The 12,806-nt window shown below is 31.9% G+C and overlaps 2 protein-coding genes across 2 annotated transcripts; both read right to left on the reverse strand.

The window, feature by feature from the left end:
• Positions 1-220: 220 nt before the first annotated feature.
• LOC107367447 (uncharacterized) lies at positions 221-1,087 on the reverse strand. The gene is made up of 4 exons (XM_015935142.3): positions 926-1,087; positions 731-860; positions 476-667; positions 221-384 (listed from the first exon to the last, which is right to left on the reverse strand). Exons 1-4 carry the CDS (start codon positions 993-995, stop codon positions 291-293), a joined length of 486 nt encoding a protein of 161 aa, XP_015790628.1. The 5' UTR covers positions 996-1,087; the 3' UTR covers positions 221-290.
• An 8,848-nt stretch (positions 1,088-9,935) lies between these two features.
• On the reverse strand, positions 9,936-10,802 carry LOC149094152 (uncharacterized). Its single transcript, XM_089267029.1, has 4 exons — positions 10,641-10,802; positions 10,446-10,575; positions 10,191-10,382; positions 9,936-10,099 (listed from the first exon to the last, which is right to left on the reverse strand). The coding sequence occupies exons 1-4, from the start codon at positions 10,708-10,710 to the stop codon at positions 10,006-10,008; spliced, it is 486 nt and encodes a 161-aa protein (XP_089123155.1). The 5' UTR covers positions 10,711-10,802; the 3' UTR covers positions 9,936-10,005.
• Between the last annotated feature and the right edge of the window lie 2,004 nt (positions 10,803-12,806).

Consider the following 12,806-nt stretch of genomic DNA (forward strand, 5'->3'; position numbering starts at 1 on the left):
TTCTTAGTGATAACCATGATTTAAAATTTTTTCACGCTATTTTCAAATTCAAGGAATAAAAATACTTGCAAACTATTTAAATACGCGGATATAACTATCTGCAACCGAGTTCATCATGTCGAAGCAAAAGTCGTAATAATTGGTAAAATCTGACTAATATTTACTCTCATCAAGAATTGAACTAGCGAGTGAATATCTATCACAATAATAAAATAGAGAATTATTTTGCTTTTATAATTTATTTAATCATAGATATTTGAATCTTCTTTTTAAAACTTTCATAGCTTGCTTCAAGTACAAGGATTGAAAGTAGCTCCATCCGCATGTTCGATACCGATCGGAATAGTTTCCGGACAAAACTTGCGATTTTTCGATCCAATCTGACTGTAAGAGCAATTGAACAATTAATTATGATTAGCAACTTGCATAAACAAAACAATAATAGTCTTCAATCAATTGAATAGATGATACTCACTGTATGAAAGGTACAATGTATGTAGAGACAAGAGTAACTGAGTCGAAATATATTTTTGGCTTTTTGATTGCATAGTAGGGATTGTATGGTGAGGCCAGAGTCCATCGAAGGTAAACCGATGTAATGTTTTCCAATGGAGCAATCAGTGGTATTGCATAGTTATAAGTTTCGTCTTTTTTGATTTCAATATCACTGAAGGAAAATGATTTCAAGTTTGTTAGCAAAGCATTAAGATATGAAATAAAATGAACTTACTTTGGAGTCAATACGAAGTCTTCTTGTGAAGTCTTTACGCTATCAGAGCTGAGAACTGAAATTTTGATTTTACCATCATGACTGCTGAATTCTTTATCGGCCGTTTTAACAGACACTGAATAGCTGTACACTGAAAGCACAAACACAATTTTTTAATGAATTAATTCGGTAGAATCAGAAAATAATCATAAATACCTTGAGCAGTTGCAGTGATGATACAAATGTTAACAGCTAAAACAAAAGCAAACAAGATCTTTGCATTCATGTTGAGTCGATTTATTTTTTTGTTGATTCTAAATGACACTTTAACTTTGAAGTAATACAAAATGATCAAAATGAAATGCTTTAAATAGTGCTAAATTATCATTTACACTGATTTTACACCGCAGAATTCCTAGTAATTTTGTGTTGTCCATTGTGTTGTAATGATTATTTATGATGATATTGTTATTGTATGATTGAAAATATTTGATAAAACCATCTACATTCATTTTATCGATAACTAATATCTAACCAGTTGATTAAAATTTACTTATATTTCACATAATGAATGAATAAATTTGATATATGATTGTGATTATTTTAGTACAATTTATCTCTAAACTTTTAGGTACGCATCATCTATGTTTATTTCTCGGAAATGTCTGTTCATTTCTAAGTATAATCAAACTCCATTACACTAGTAGTCAGGGTTAAGTTAACAAAAAAGGGTCAGACTTAATTTAATTTTTAAGTGTCGCCATCTCGAGCATTTACCGTTTTAAGAGACACTAAACAATAAAAAATCTAAAAAATTAAGTTCGATCTTAAAGGTACTTTTATTTCTTGTTAGATGGCGACTATGAAAAAAATCTCCAATTTTTGAATTAGATTAATTGTGATTATAATTGTAAAAGTCTGTTTGTTTTTTGAAATTCATTTGTGCGAAAACCCTGGTGACCCAAGGAAATTAAATTGAGTTGAATTAGCTGTTCATTTAAACAATTAAATCATGGTAAGTCTCCCACCTATCCCATCACGTTTTTAAAAGAGAATTTCTTGAAATTCCTTTTTGACCAAAAATAAAATTAAAATATGAGAGCTTAATGCTCCCTCAAAATTCAAATATGAGATTATTTTAATCTCTCATAATTAAACTGAAATATATAAACTATACGAAAACTAAATTCTGAATTGAATTCAATTGACAACAATTACTCTTCTACTTCTTTTCACCAGGCAACATCAACTCACTTTACGCTTTACTTCAGGACTCACGATATCTATATATTTGCAAACAAGATACATCTATGATAATATGATTATTCTGTCTTAAACCGGTACTTCATAATAACACTTTAATCCTTTCGTTTTGTCCCATACGTTTCAACAATTTTTTTTGGAAAGGGGGGAATTGAATTGAATTCATTCATTGTAATTTTTTTTTTGATTTTGCCTTTTGTTGTAATACACCTTGATACAAAACACTTATTGTAAACACCATACTCATATGTAACTGTCCTAAACATTGTAACTCTTGTATTTCCCTCTTTTTGATGGTTGTCCATACCATCTAGCGATGCAACTTGAGTACATACGCGGGTTACTCTCTTCTTACCGAGTGTAACCGTTTGGGAGATCGGTATCCCTATTCCTGTAACTACGTGAAATTTTCAATAAAATTTTCATAACTTAACCCTAACTACTAGTGTACAATGTTGAGTTAAATTGTGTCAAAAAGACCAAAACTTAGAGCTATGTAATTGAAATGAAATGTATTAATGTTCCCTGTAAGAAGAATCATGTCGACGACAGATTGAGATTAAATCTGTAGATAGTGATCAATGCAATTTATCAATCACAGTGAACAATTGAATATTTACAATTTAGACTTCACCAATCAACAAAATTTGTTCATCAATTTTCATTTAATTTATGTATCAAAGTTGTTTTTTTGGATTACAATGTTGAGTTGAATTGTGTCAAATAGAGTTGTTCGGTATTGAGAAAAATTATCAACCGAATAATACCGAAACCGTAAAAAAATATCGATATCCAAAAAAATTACCGATTATTTAGATTATCGAAACCGAAACCGAAAATTTATTAAAATTTAACGAAAGAAATCAGGCAATGAGCTCAAGAAACATAACATATCAACATGTTTAGGTTTGATCTGGCTTCTCAATTCTGTGATAATTAGCCCTGTCTTTGAAAAAACACGTTCAGATGGCCCTGAAGTTGATTGAACAACACTATGTTTAAGAAATAAATTGTGTAATTGAGGCCAGTTATTCTTAGTATTTTTCCAAAATTCCAGTGGATCAGATTCACGGGGCACAACATCTGATTCGAGAAAATGTTTTAACCCATGACTTGCACCAGACAAAGGTTTAGAAAGTCTATTGACACGACTATCATGAACTGCCCATAAACCCTGTTCACAAGTTTGCATAACTGGACGCTGACTTAGACTGACGCTGATCACCTAAAGATAACGATAGGTCAGTAACTTTTCGACTACAAGCTGAAGTAGATTCGAAAACTAATTTTTTAAATCGTGGATCCAGTAAGGTTGCATAAGCAAAAAAATCGTTATCCTCAAAGTCTTCGAAACGACGGTTCAAACAATTAAGCAAGCTTTGTTGGAACTTTTTGGCCAATTGATGAACTACTCTTGTTCTAGTTACTTTCGTTTTCACTAAAGACAACAATGGAATAATCCGTGAAATAGTTATGTAATTTGAACCAGATATATCTTCAGTCATTTCAAATATTGGCTCTAATACTTTAGATAAATCTTCCAAGAAAATTAATTCATCGTCAGTGAGATCATCTCTCCGCATATTGTTTTTCCTTAAAACTGATGAGATTTCCAAATTGAGCTTAAGATATCTTTTTATCATCAAGAACTCAGAATTCCAACGTGTCTCAATATCTTGTTTAAGTTTCAATGAATTCATCACCATTTTCTCTTTTCTGTTCATTAAATAATTCTTTCATTAAAGTTGAACTTTTTTTGAAAACTGTAACAATATTCCTGACTTTGGAAATAAGCTAACATGCTTCTTTCGATTCTTTGAGTAAGTCGACAATAACTAGATTCAAAAGATGAGCACAGCAATGAATATGTTTAAAAAGTCCATTAGCAGCAGATACAAAATTACTTCCACCATCAGTCACAATAGCTACTAATTTCGAAGAATCCAAATTAAATTCAGTTAAAGTTTCATTGATTATATTTTTTATAACATCGGATGTCATTGAAACACTGTTCAGTGGATTGGCTTTTAAACAAATACATCCTGGTTTATAATTATCAATAAAATGTACTATGATGGCAATATATGAGCACTGGTTTTTTGTATCTTTCCAGGAGTCTGTTGTAATACAAAACCATTTAATCATTTCAAAAAACGACTTCGCTTGATCCAATTTTGATTGATACAAAGTCTGAAGCATATTCATCAATCTGGTCCTTTTAGGTGGTTTATATCTTCTATTTAAAGCTTGACAAAGTCGTATAAATTCATTACTTTGCACGAAATTAAAGGGTAAATTTCTTTTGACAATCAACCAAAGTAATGTATTATCGATCCTATCTCCATTGCCTGCAAGAAAAAAAACATATTTGTTAATAGTATACAATTATTGTACATCAAAAATAATACCAAAACTACTTACTTTCAAAATTTGCAATGTCCGAAATAGTCTCATCAATCTTGGGTTGATCAGAAGACTCATGGTGAGAAAAGAGTTCAGAGTACTCATTCTTGTGGTTCACTCGCAAATGGGCGATCAAATTTGATGTATTTTTGTCGGCAATAACACTTTTGTTAACACCTTTTGTTAACACCTTTTTATTTCTCCTTCACAATTGAAGTGTTGCCATACTGGGCTATTTTTCCTCGACATATTTGAAATACAAGTGAAAGAATTGGAAATACAAGTAAAAAAAGTAGAAATACGAAGAAACATTCAACAGTCAAAAACCATTTTACTTTAAACAATATCTTATGTGAGTCGTCTGAAAGAGTAGCAAGTATCTTCTCCAAGTATCCATTAAGATTGAGATACCGAAACCGTGAGCAATTTATCGATAATCTATTCAATAGAAATTATCGATGATAATCGGTATTGAAACCGTAACCGAGCAACTCTAGTGTCAAAAAGACCAAAACTTAGAGCACTGTAATTGAAATGAAATGTATTAATAAAAGGTGAAGTCAGATTTTAATTTTTCAACCCTAATCTCATTATTCTATTCTTATAAAATATTCTTAGTGATATCAATTATTTAAAGTCTTTCACGCTGTTCGCTTGAAGTTCATCTAAAAGCTATTTGCAAATTCAAGGAACAAAAATACTTGCAAATGATTTAAATACGCGGATATATTTGCGAACGAGTTCATCGTATCGTAGCAAAAGTATTAATAATTGGTAAAATCAAACTTATATTTACCCTCATCAAGGATTGAACGTTGAACTAGCGAGTCAATCAATGCAATCAAAAAACCAACAATCTATTTCAGACCAGTCACTACGCTTTTTCCCACGCAGGCCCTAATCAGAGTGAGTAATATCTAATTGCTAAACTAATATGATCATTTTTAGATGCAAGTTTTCAATCATTAGCAACAGTTCAATTTTTCTTTCAGGCTTTCTCCATGTCTTGCAAGTTAGTTACATTATTCAATTGCGAGCAAACATGAGGACTAAGCTATTTTGAATTTTAGCAACCTCCTTCTCATAATTATAGATACACTTATTTTTTCCATTTATTGCTACAGGGCTACAGGCAAGTCAGGTACGGGTAATTTCACTGAATTTCTCGTGAAAAGCTCTTTCGATTCCCTAGAAACATGAATACGGGCATTATCTTGCTGAAAAATGTATTCACTCCCAGCATTATTTCGGGCATAAGGTAAAGAATTTTGTTGCATCACTTCGATATAATCCTTTGAATTCACTGATGGTGTAATTCTAACTATGGGTAGAACACCATTGAAACTAAATGCACCCCAGACCATCACAGTTCCGCCACCGAAATTTCGCTTTGAGAACACTCTTTCCGGGGTATCAATTTTATGCCCATAGCATCTTGATCTATCGGGCCCGTCAAGATTGTAATTTTATCAGATAAAATAACACTTAGCCACTGATCAGTCCATGTTATATGAATCAAAACGAATTCCATCCGTTCGTCTGTGAACATCAGTCAATGTAGGTTTCTCCAATTCTCCGTTTCGACCAATTTCAGCAGCAATTTTTCTCAGAGATAGACCTTGTGAATGTAGAGCATTGATTTGGCCTTTTTCAAATTCCCTTAATTCAGTTCCACGAGGCATGATTTAGTTTTAAAATTAAACGCAGATTTTTTACAACAGTTAGACAAATAATTCACACAATATGACTAATACTAAAATGAAAACTAGATATACAGAAAAAAGGGCCCTAAAAACAATTTTCATGAACTTATATGCATTTTCTTATTCCTAATTAGTTAGTTATAAACATCTATATTTATAATTTTAGCACGGGTCCAAAGCTCTACTCTCATTCAATTTAGTTAATTTAATCCTTATTTCTCAGAAAATTTGCTCCAAAACTTCAAAATTACTCTCTCACATGCAGATTAACTTAATGTAGCATGAGTTATGAACATCTTACAGACACTAGCTGATCTGAAAAATTTTGCACGCTCGGAAAAATAGAGGGCAAATCATGGAGTGAACTTGAATGACATTGATTGTGAAGGTTGCTAGAGGTGCCCAGTATGCAGGTTATCTAAATCGTACCAGAGTGTTACCCTTTTTGTCCACATGGTATCCTTCTATTTTTTCAACTTCCCATGCTGAGCAAACGGGTAGAATATTTGTTAATATCGGAGTGTGGGCAGATCTGGATCTAGCTATAAGAATAAAAAACAAAATTAATTAGGTATGGATGGTTATAATAACTATTATAATGGTGAAAAAAAGATTACTTACTCATGCGAGTATCATCAACTTCACTTGAACTACTATCTCCATCACTATCATCACCTTCAATATCAACATTGTTTCCATTGGAATCACCATTTTCAGCATTTCTCTCTTGGTTGGTTCCATTACTTTGAATATTTCCATTAATTCACCATTATCACCATCTGTCTCTTGATTGTTTTCATTACTTGCATTGATAACATCAATATGTGGTGTCTCTTCGATGGTTAACCTCGGTGATCTAGACTGAGCCCTGGTCCTTGATGTTATTGGTGGTTCTGTGTGGTTGTTGACTATGTAGAAGGAAACATTTATTAGTTTGGGTAGGGGACAAAATGGGTGAAATTTACCTGAAACCATTAAAATAGCGTTTAACTTGAGCAATTGAAACATTATTAACTCTATTTGTTGGCTTTGATGCACAAAAGACGGTATTTAAATTATTGAATCAACACAAAGTTAAAGCAGTCGTTTAGTGAAATGGCCGCGAGTTGACCTGCATAAGCGGGCAATTCAAGTGAGAAAAGCCGTTTTAAACACAATGGGCCGTGAATTCAGTTTAACTTGAAATTAATCATGCATGATAGGGGTGGCGTTTTTGGGGTCATTTCCGTTTCCGTGCTGAGTACTAAAATATGTTTCATCTTATTTGTTGCATTACTAAATATTGAGAAAAAATAATAGTTATGAAGAAGCTTCTGCTTATCCTTCTTTAGTAGATAATCATTGACTCAATGCAACTGGTTTGGCTTGCCCTGGTTATCACACCTGTAACAAGCTCCTTTTGGTGATTTCTTGGTTTGATTTACGGTGATTGGGTTAGAGTTTTTCTTTTATTCATTTTTGAAAAATAACCTGAAATTAACTCGGGAATAATTTTTATATTGCTTGGCAATTATTTTTCAGCAGTTTTAGCAACCGCATGAAATTCGCAATAAGCTTTTGATGATGTTCGATTGCACATCTTTTTAATTCATCACTAATATGTTGGATCATCAATGCTACTGCCTGAAAGATAGACGAGCTAATCTTCTTTTAGTTTAAAAATAATCTTCAATACCTGAAGTTTGATTGTATTTGAGTTGATCAGGGTCAACGATAGGATGAACTCTTTAACCTCAAAACGAATGATCAATTTATTTTAAGAGTTGTCAAGTCTGGTTCTATTCGACAATCGAGATAGAAATTCAGTGCTTCTCTTTCGAGATATCCCCGCAACAATTCTATCACTTCATAAGAAGTCCATTGATAACGATGAGCTGAGGACTCATAAAGTTTCAAACAGTTACAATTGTCGCTAACTTATCATTTGCATTGAGCTTCTGTAGCTTTGAGATATTGAGTTACTTGTGGAGGTGTAGGAGGAGGAGAAAAGCGAATAAATGAATTTCTATTACAGTAAGATCCCAGATAATGAGTCTCACATAATGAGATAAATTTATCAACGATCCTTAATTGAGGATGTAATTCAATTTGGATTTCATCAAATTTCATTTTGATTTATTTATTTTCAATTGATATGATACGAATTTCTTTCGTAAAGTATTAATCTAATTAAAACTCACGAAATGTTTTCAACTAAGATTTACGATAAAATTCGATCTATTAAGGGAGATTGAAAATCATGAAATAAGCTGCCCGATGGTAGTAAAAATAAGCTATTCCACATTACTCTCATTATCTGGGATCTTACTGTATTATTAGCATAACGTTTATTTGAATGAGTTAGTTGGTGATTGATCGGTGAATGATTGGTGAATGTGAAATGAGGAAGAACGCTTGTCTCAATGACATGGATTTGAGTTCATTATTTTATGGTCAATGCGCGGAAACTGAAGATGAACCAACAAGCTCAGATGATAATAACTCTGATATCAACGAATCTCACAAGAATCATCAGACAAAGTCAGAAAGCTTTTTAAATCCTTATCCTCATTGATTGAGATTAAATCTGTAGATAATGATCAATGCAATTTATCAATCACAGTGAAAAATTGAATATTTACAGTTTAGACTTCACCAATCAACAAATCTATTGAAGTCACTGAAAAGTGATTCACAATTTTTATTAATAATAATAAGATTATAATTACTAGATTTACTGCAAACAGTGTAGCCTGAGCTTTTGATATGCAATTTCAAATATTTTTAATTTGATGTGTTGATTTTATCGAAAGACGTTCTTATTTAAAAAGAGTGCAGGCAAAAAGTCGAGCATCCGATTTAAGTTTTGAGTCTTGGTAGGTTTGTAGAGAAATAAAATTTAGTACATTAGAGTTATTAAATAAATTCTCCGATTGATAGAATCGAGGCCAAAGTTGAAACTTCGATCGCCTTTGTTCAATTATGGAAGTAGTAGCACTCAAAATAAGTGTATTTTCTGGTTGACCATCAAAAGTTACACCATTCACTTTTACATAACTTTTATAATTGAACAAAGGCGATCGAATTTTCAACTTTAAACTCGATTTTCTCAAAAACTGCGGATCAGAGAAATTTTTGAATCGCACAAATGGACTCAGGTTTTATGTCCCTACAAATTAACAGTCTAAATTTGAAAGAAATTAATTTTTGCCCAATTGTGTCAATTCATGCATAAAGTGACAATTGTTTTGGCGCCCTCTATTGATAGAAAGTACCCCCAAATTTTGGGACTGGGCCAATCTTCACCCAAAAACTATACAGTAAATTTCGATCCTTATAGCAAGCTATTCTGAAGATTTCGTCAAAATCGTGATTTTTATTTTTGAGTTATCGTCGAACAAAAATTCTCATTTTCACCTCATATGTCTTCGCTTCGCTCAGACAATCAGACAATTAATAATAAGATTTTCATTTTTCTGCTTTTCACTGTTTTACTTGCTTCTCAGTGACTGGAATTCATTCATATCTTTAATTAAAAGAGCCTAAATACCAATAACCGCGCACCGGCAAAAAGCAAATTACATGTCTAATTATTTTTCGTCCTCTACAATATAAACTCGAAAAAAATCGAAAATGATCGCACTTCCCTTTCTAGCTATTATAATTCCATTATTAAAGTTTTTTCACGCTATTTTCAAATTCAAGGAATAAAAATACTTGCAAACCATTTAAATACTATCTATACGGATATAACTATCTGCACCGAGTTCATCGTGTCAAAGCAAAAGTCGTAACCATTGGTAAAATCTGACTTATATTTACTCTCATAAAGAATTGAACTAGCGAGTGAATATTTATCACAATAATAAAATAGAGAATTATTTTGCTTTTATAATTTATTTAATCATAGATATTTGAATCTTCTTTTTAAAACTTTCATAGCTTGCTTCAAGTACAAGGATTGAAAGTAGCTCCATCCGCATGTTCGATACCGATCGGAATAGTTTCCGGACAAAACTTGCGATTTTTCGATCCAATCTGACTGTAAGAGCAATTGAACAATTAATTATGATTAGCAACTTGCATAAACAAAACAATAATAGTCTTCAATCAATTGAATAGATGATACTCACTGTATGAAAGGTACAATGTATGTAGAGACAAGAGTAACTGAGTCGAAATATATTTTTGGCTTTTTGATTGCATAGTAGGGATTGTATGGTGAGGCCAGAGTCCATCGAAGGTAAACCGATGTAATGTTTTCCAATGGAGCAATCAGTGGTATTGCATAGTTATAAGTTTCGTCTTTTTTGATTTCAATATCACTGAAGGAAAATGATTTCAAGTTTGTTAGCAAAGCATTAAGATATGAAATAAAATGAACTTACTTTGGAGTCAATACGAAGTCTTCTTGTGAAGTCTTTACGCTATCAGAGCTGAGAACTGAAATTTTGATTTTACCATCATGACTGCTGAATTCTTTATCGGCCGTTTTAACAGACACTGAATAGCTGTACACTGAAAGCACAAACACAATTTTTTAATGAATTAATTCGGTAGAATCAGAAAATAATCATAAATACCTTGAGCAGTTGCAGTGATGATACAAATGTTAACAGCTAAAACAAAAGCAAACAAGATCTTTGCATTCATGTTGAGTCGATTTATTTTTTTGTTGATTCTAAATGACACTTTAACTTTGAAGTAATACAAAATGATCAAAATGAAATGCTTTAAATAGTGCTAAATTATCATTTACACTGATTTTACACCGCAGAATTCCTAGTAATTTTGTGTTGTCCATTGTGTTGTAATGATTATTTATGATGATATTGTTATTGTATGATTGAAAATATTTGATAAAACCATCTACATTCATTTTATCGATAACTAATATCTAACCAGTTGATTAAAATTTACTTATATTTCACATAATGAATGAATAAATTTACTATATGATTGTGATTATTTTAGTACAATTTATCTCTAAACTTTTAGGTACGCATCATCTATGTTTATTTTCTCGGAAATGTCTGTTCATTTCTAACGAGGGATACGTCTCAGGTGTCTCAATAATTTCGGTTCGAGACCATAGACATTCGATAGAGCAGAAAAAATTATGCATAGGGTTAACGTCTCCTGTTTCGGAACTTTCGGATCACGAGTTAATTGAAGTCGAAAGACCAATTTTTACGAAAGCATGCAAGTTTTCGAAATTTTTTACTCTATTTTTATTACATTTAGAAAGGTTTTCGGACCTGAAAAAATGATTGGAAATAATTAAAACTCTGTAAGATGTCATTTTCACCACATTTTGTACATATTACAATTTTTACTTTCACCATCAACACTTTTTGACTATTGATCAGCTAAAAGTGCGCTAATAAGCATTTTTTGCCTGGCGTAAAGTTTCTCAATCATTTACTGTTAATGGTTGCGCTTTTGGCCACGAAATTGTAAAACATTGTTGAATTATCGAGGGAGTATTAAAACGGCTGATAAAGACTTCGAAAGTCATGAAGGTGAGCTCAAGCATCCAGTTATGAGCGATAGAACCAATAAAATTACAACAGAAGACTTTGAATTTACTCTAAGGTAATAATTTTATTTAATTTCATATCTTAATGAATTGCTAACAAACTTCGTATAATTTGGCTTGTCGTCATGTTTAAATAAGCTCAGAAAGAAATAAAACTTATGCTGCGATATTTTCCTAAATCGCTGCATTGTACAACATTACATATGTTTACCTTCGATGGATTGATTTACTGATTCTACAGAATTAATGAACTAAACATTGTGTTTGTGCTTTCAGTGTTCAAACATGAAGTGACTGTTACATCGGCTTACCTTCGATAAACTCTGACTTCACCATACAATCCCAATCATGCAATCAAAAAGCCAAAAAATATGTAAGGTTTATTCAATAATACAGTCTTTTCATACTTATTTTGCCAAAAATCATGGGAACCTATTGATAAAAAAAAGAAAATGACGGTCAGACGATAATGAAACCAACGAAAAAAGGGTTGATCTTTGAAAAGAACTGATACAGAACCCAAAACAAACTGCAATCAAAGAGTTTATAACTTTTCAACAAATGACTTTCGAATTTATTATCCGTTCTAACGACCACTCCATAGGTGAACACTAAAAAACACGAACAAAATTTTCAATTTATCGATTAGCTCTTTTACCTCAATGAAACTTGGACCGTAACTTTAGCTTAAGTAGTTGCAGTGGTGAAACAGGTATTGAAGGCTAAAACAGCTAAAGCAAATAACATTTTTGAATTCATCTTTAGTCGGTTCATTGTTTTAAAAATTTTCTGTGTTGTTTTTGTTGCTTCAATTTTCATTTTAAAAAATGTTTGTCTCGATGATATGGATGTGAGGTCAAGAAAGATCGCTGGACGAATGAATAAATGAAATCAATATCAATATTTATTTGAATAATTAAATTTTGTACTATTTTACTTGATGAATTTATCTGATCACCCGGGTTACTCTTTTAACTGAATATTACCAAAAACTTGGTAATGAGCGGGAGAATAGCTAATTTTTTTTCAAACTCTCGTTCATTTCTTGTTGCGCTGATTTCTCACTCGAATCTAGCTGTTAGTTCACCAAAATTCTTGGTAAATTTTCTTGACAAAATTTTAGCTAAATGACCATTTTTTTATTGGCATTTACTTTAAATTGATTTTTCAACATAAGAAAGCTTAGCTTAGTGGTTAAAGTGATGGTCTG

This window comes from Tetranychus urticae, chromosome 2, assembly GCF_039701765.1.
Source record: "Tetranychus urticae isolate SD_2017Ah chromosome 2, NJAU_TeUrti_SD_1.0, whole genome shotgun sequence".
In the NCBI taxonomy this organism is placed as follows: domain Eukaryota; kingdom Metazoa; phylum Arthropoda; class Arachnida; order Trombidiformes; family Tetranychidae; genus Tetranychus; species Tetranychus urticae.

Excerpts from the sequence above, each read along its gene's own strand:
- LOC107367447 (XM_015935142.3), bottom strand. The coding sequence starts at position 995 with ATGAATGCAAAGATCTTGTTTGCTTTTGTTTTAGCTGTTAACATTTGT. Across the intron at positions 861-925 it reads CATCACTGCAACTGCTCAAG|TGTACAGCTATTCAGTGTCT; the intron begins GTATTTATGATT and ends TTGTGCTTTCAG. Across the intron at positions 668-730 it reads GACTTCGTATTGACTCCAAA|TGATATTGAAATCAAAAAAG; the intron begins GTAAGTTCATTT and ends ATTTTCCTTCAG.
- LOC149094152 (XM_089267029.1), bottom strand. The coding sequence starts at position 10,710 with ATGAATGCAAAGATCTTGTTTGCTTTTGTTTTAGCTGTTAACATTTGT. Across the intron at positions 10,576-10,640 it reads CATCACTGCAACTGCTCAAG|TGTACAGCTATTCAGTGTCT; the intron begins GTATTTATGATT and ends TTGTGCTTTCAG. Across the intron at positions 10,100-10,190 it reads TACATTGTACCTTTCATACA|TCAGATTGGATCGAAAAATC; the intron begins GTGAGTATCATC and ends TTGCTCTTACAG.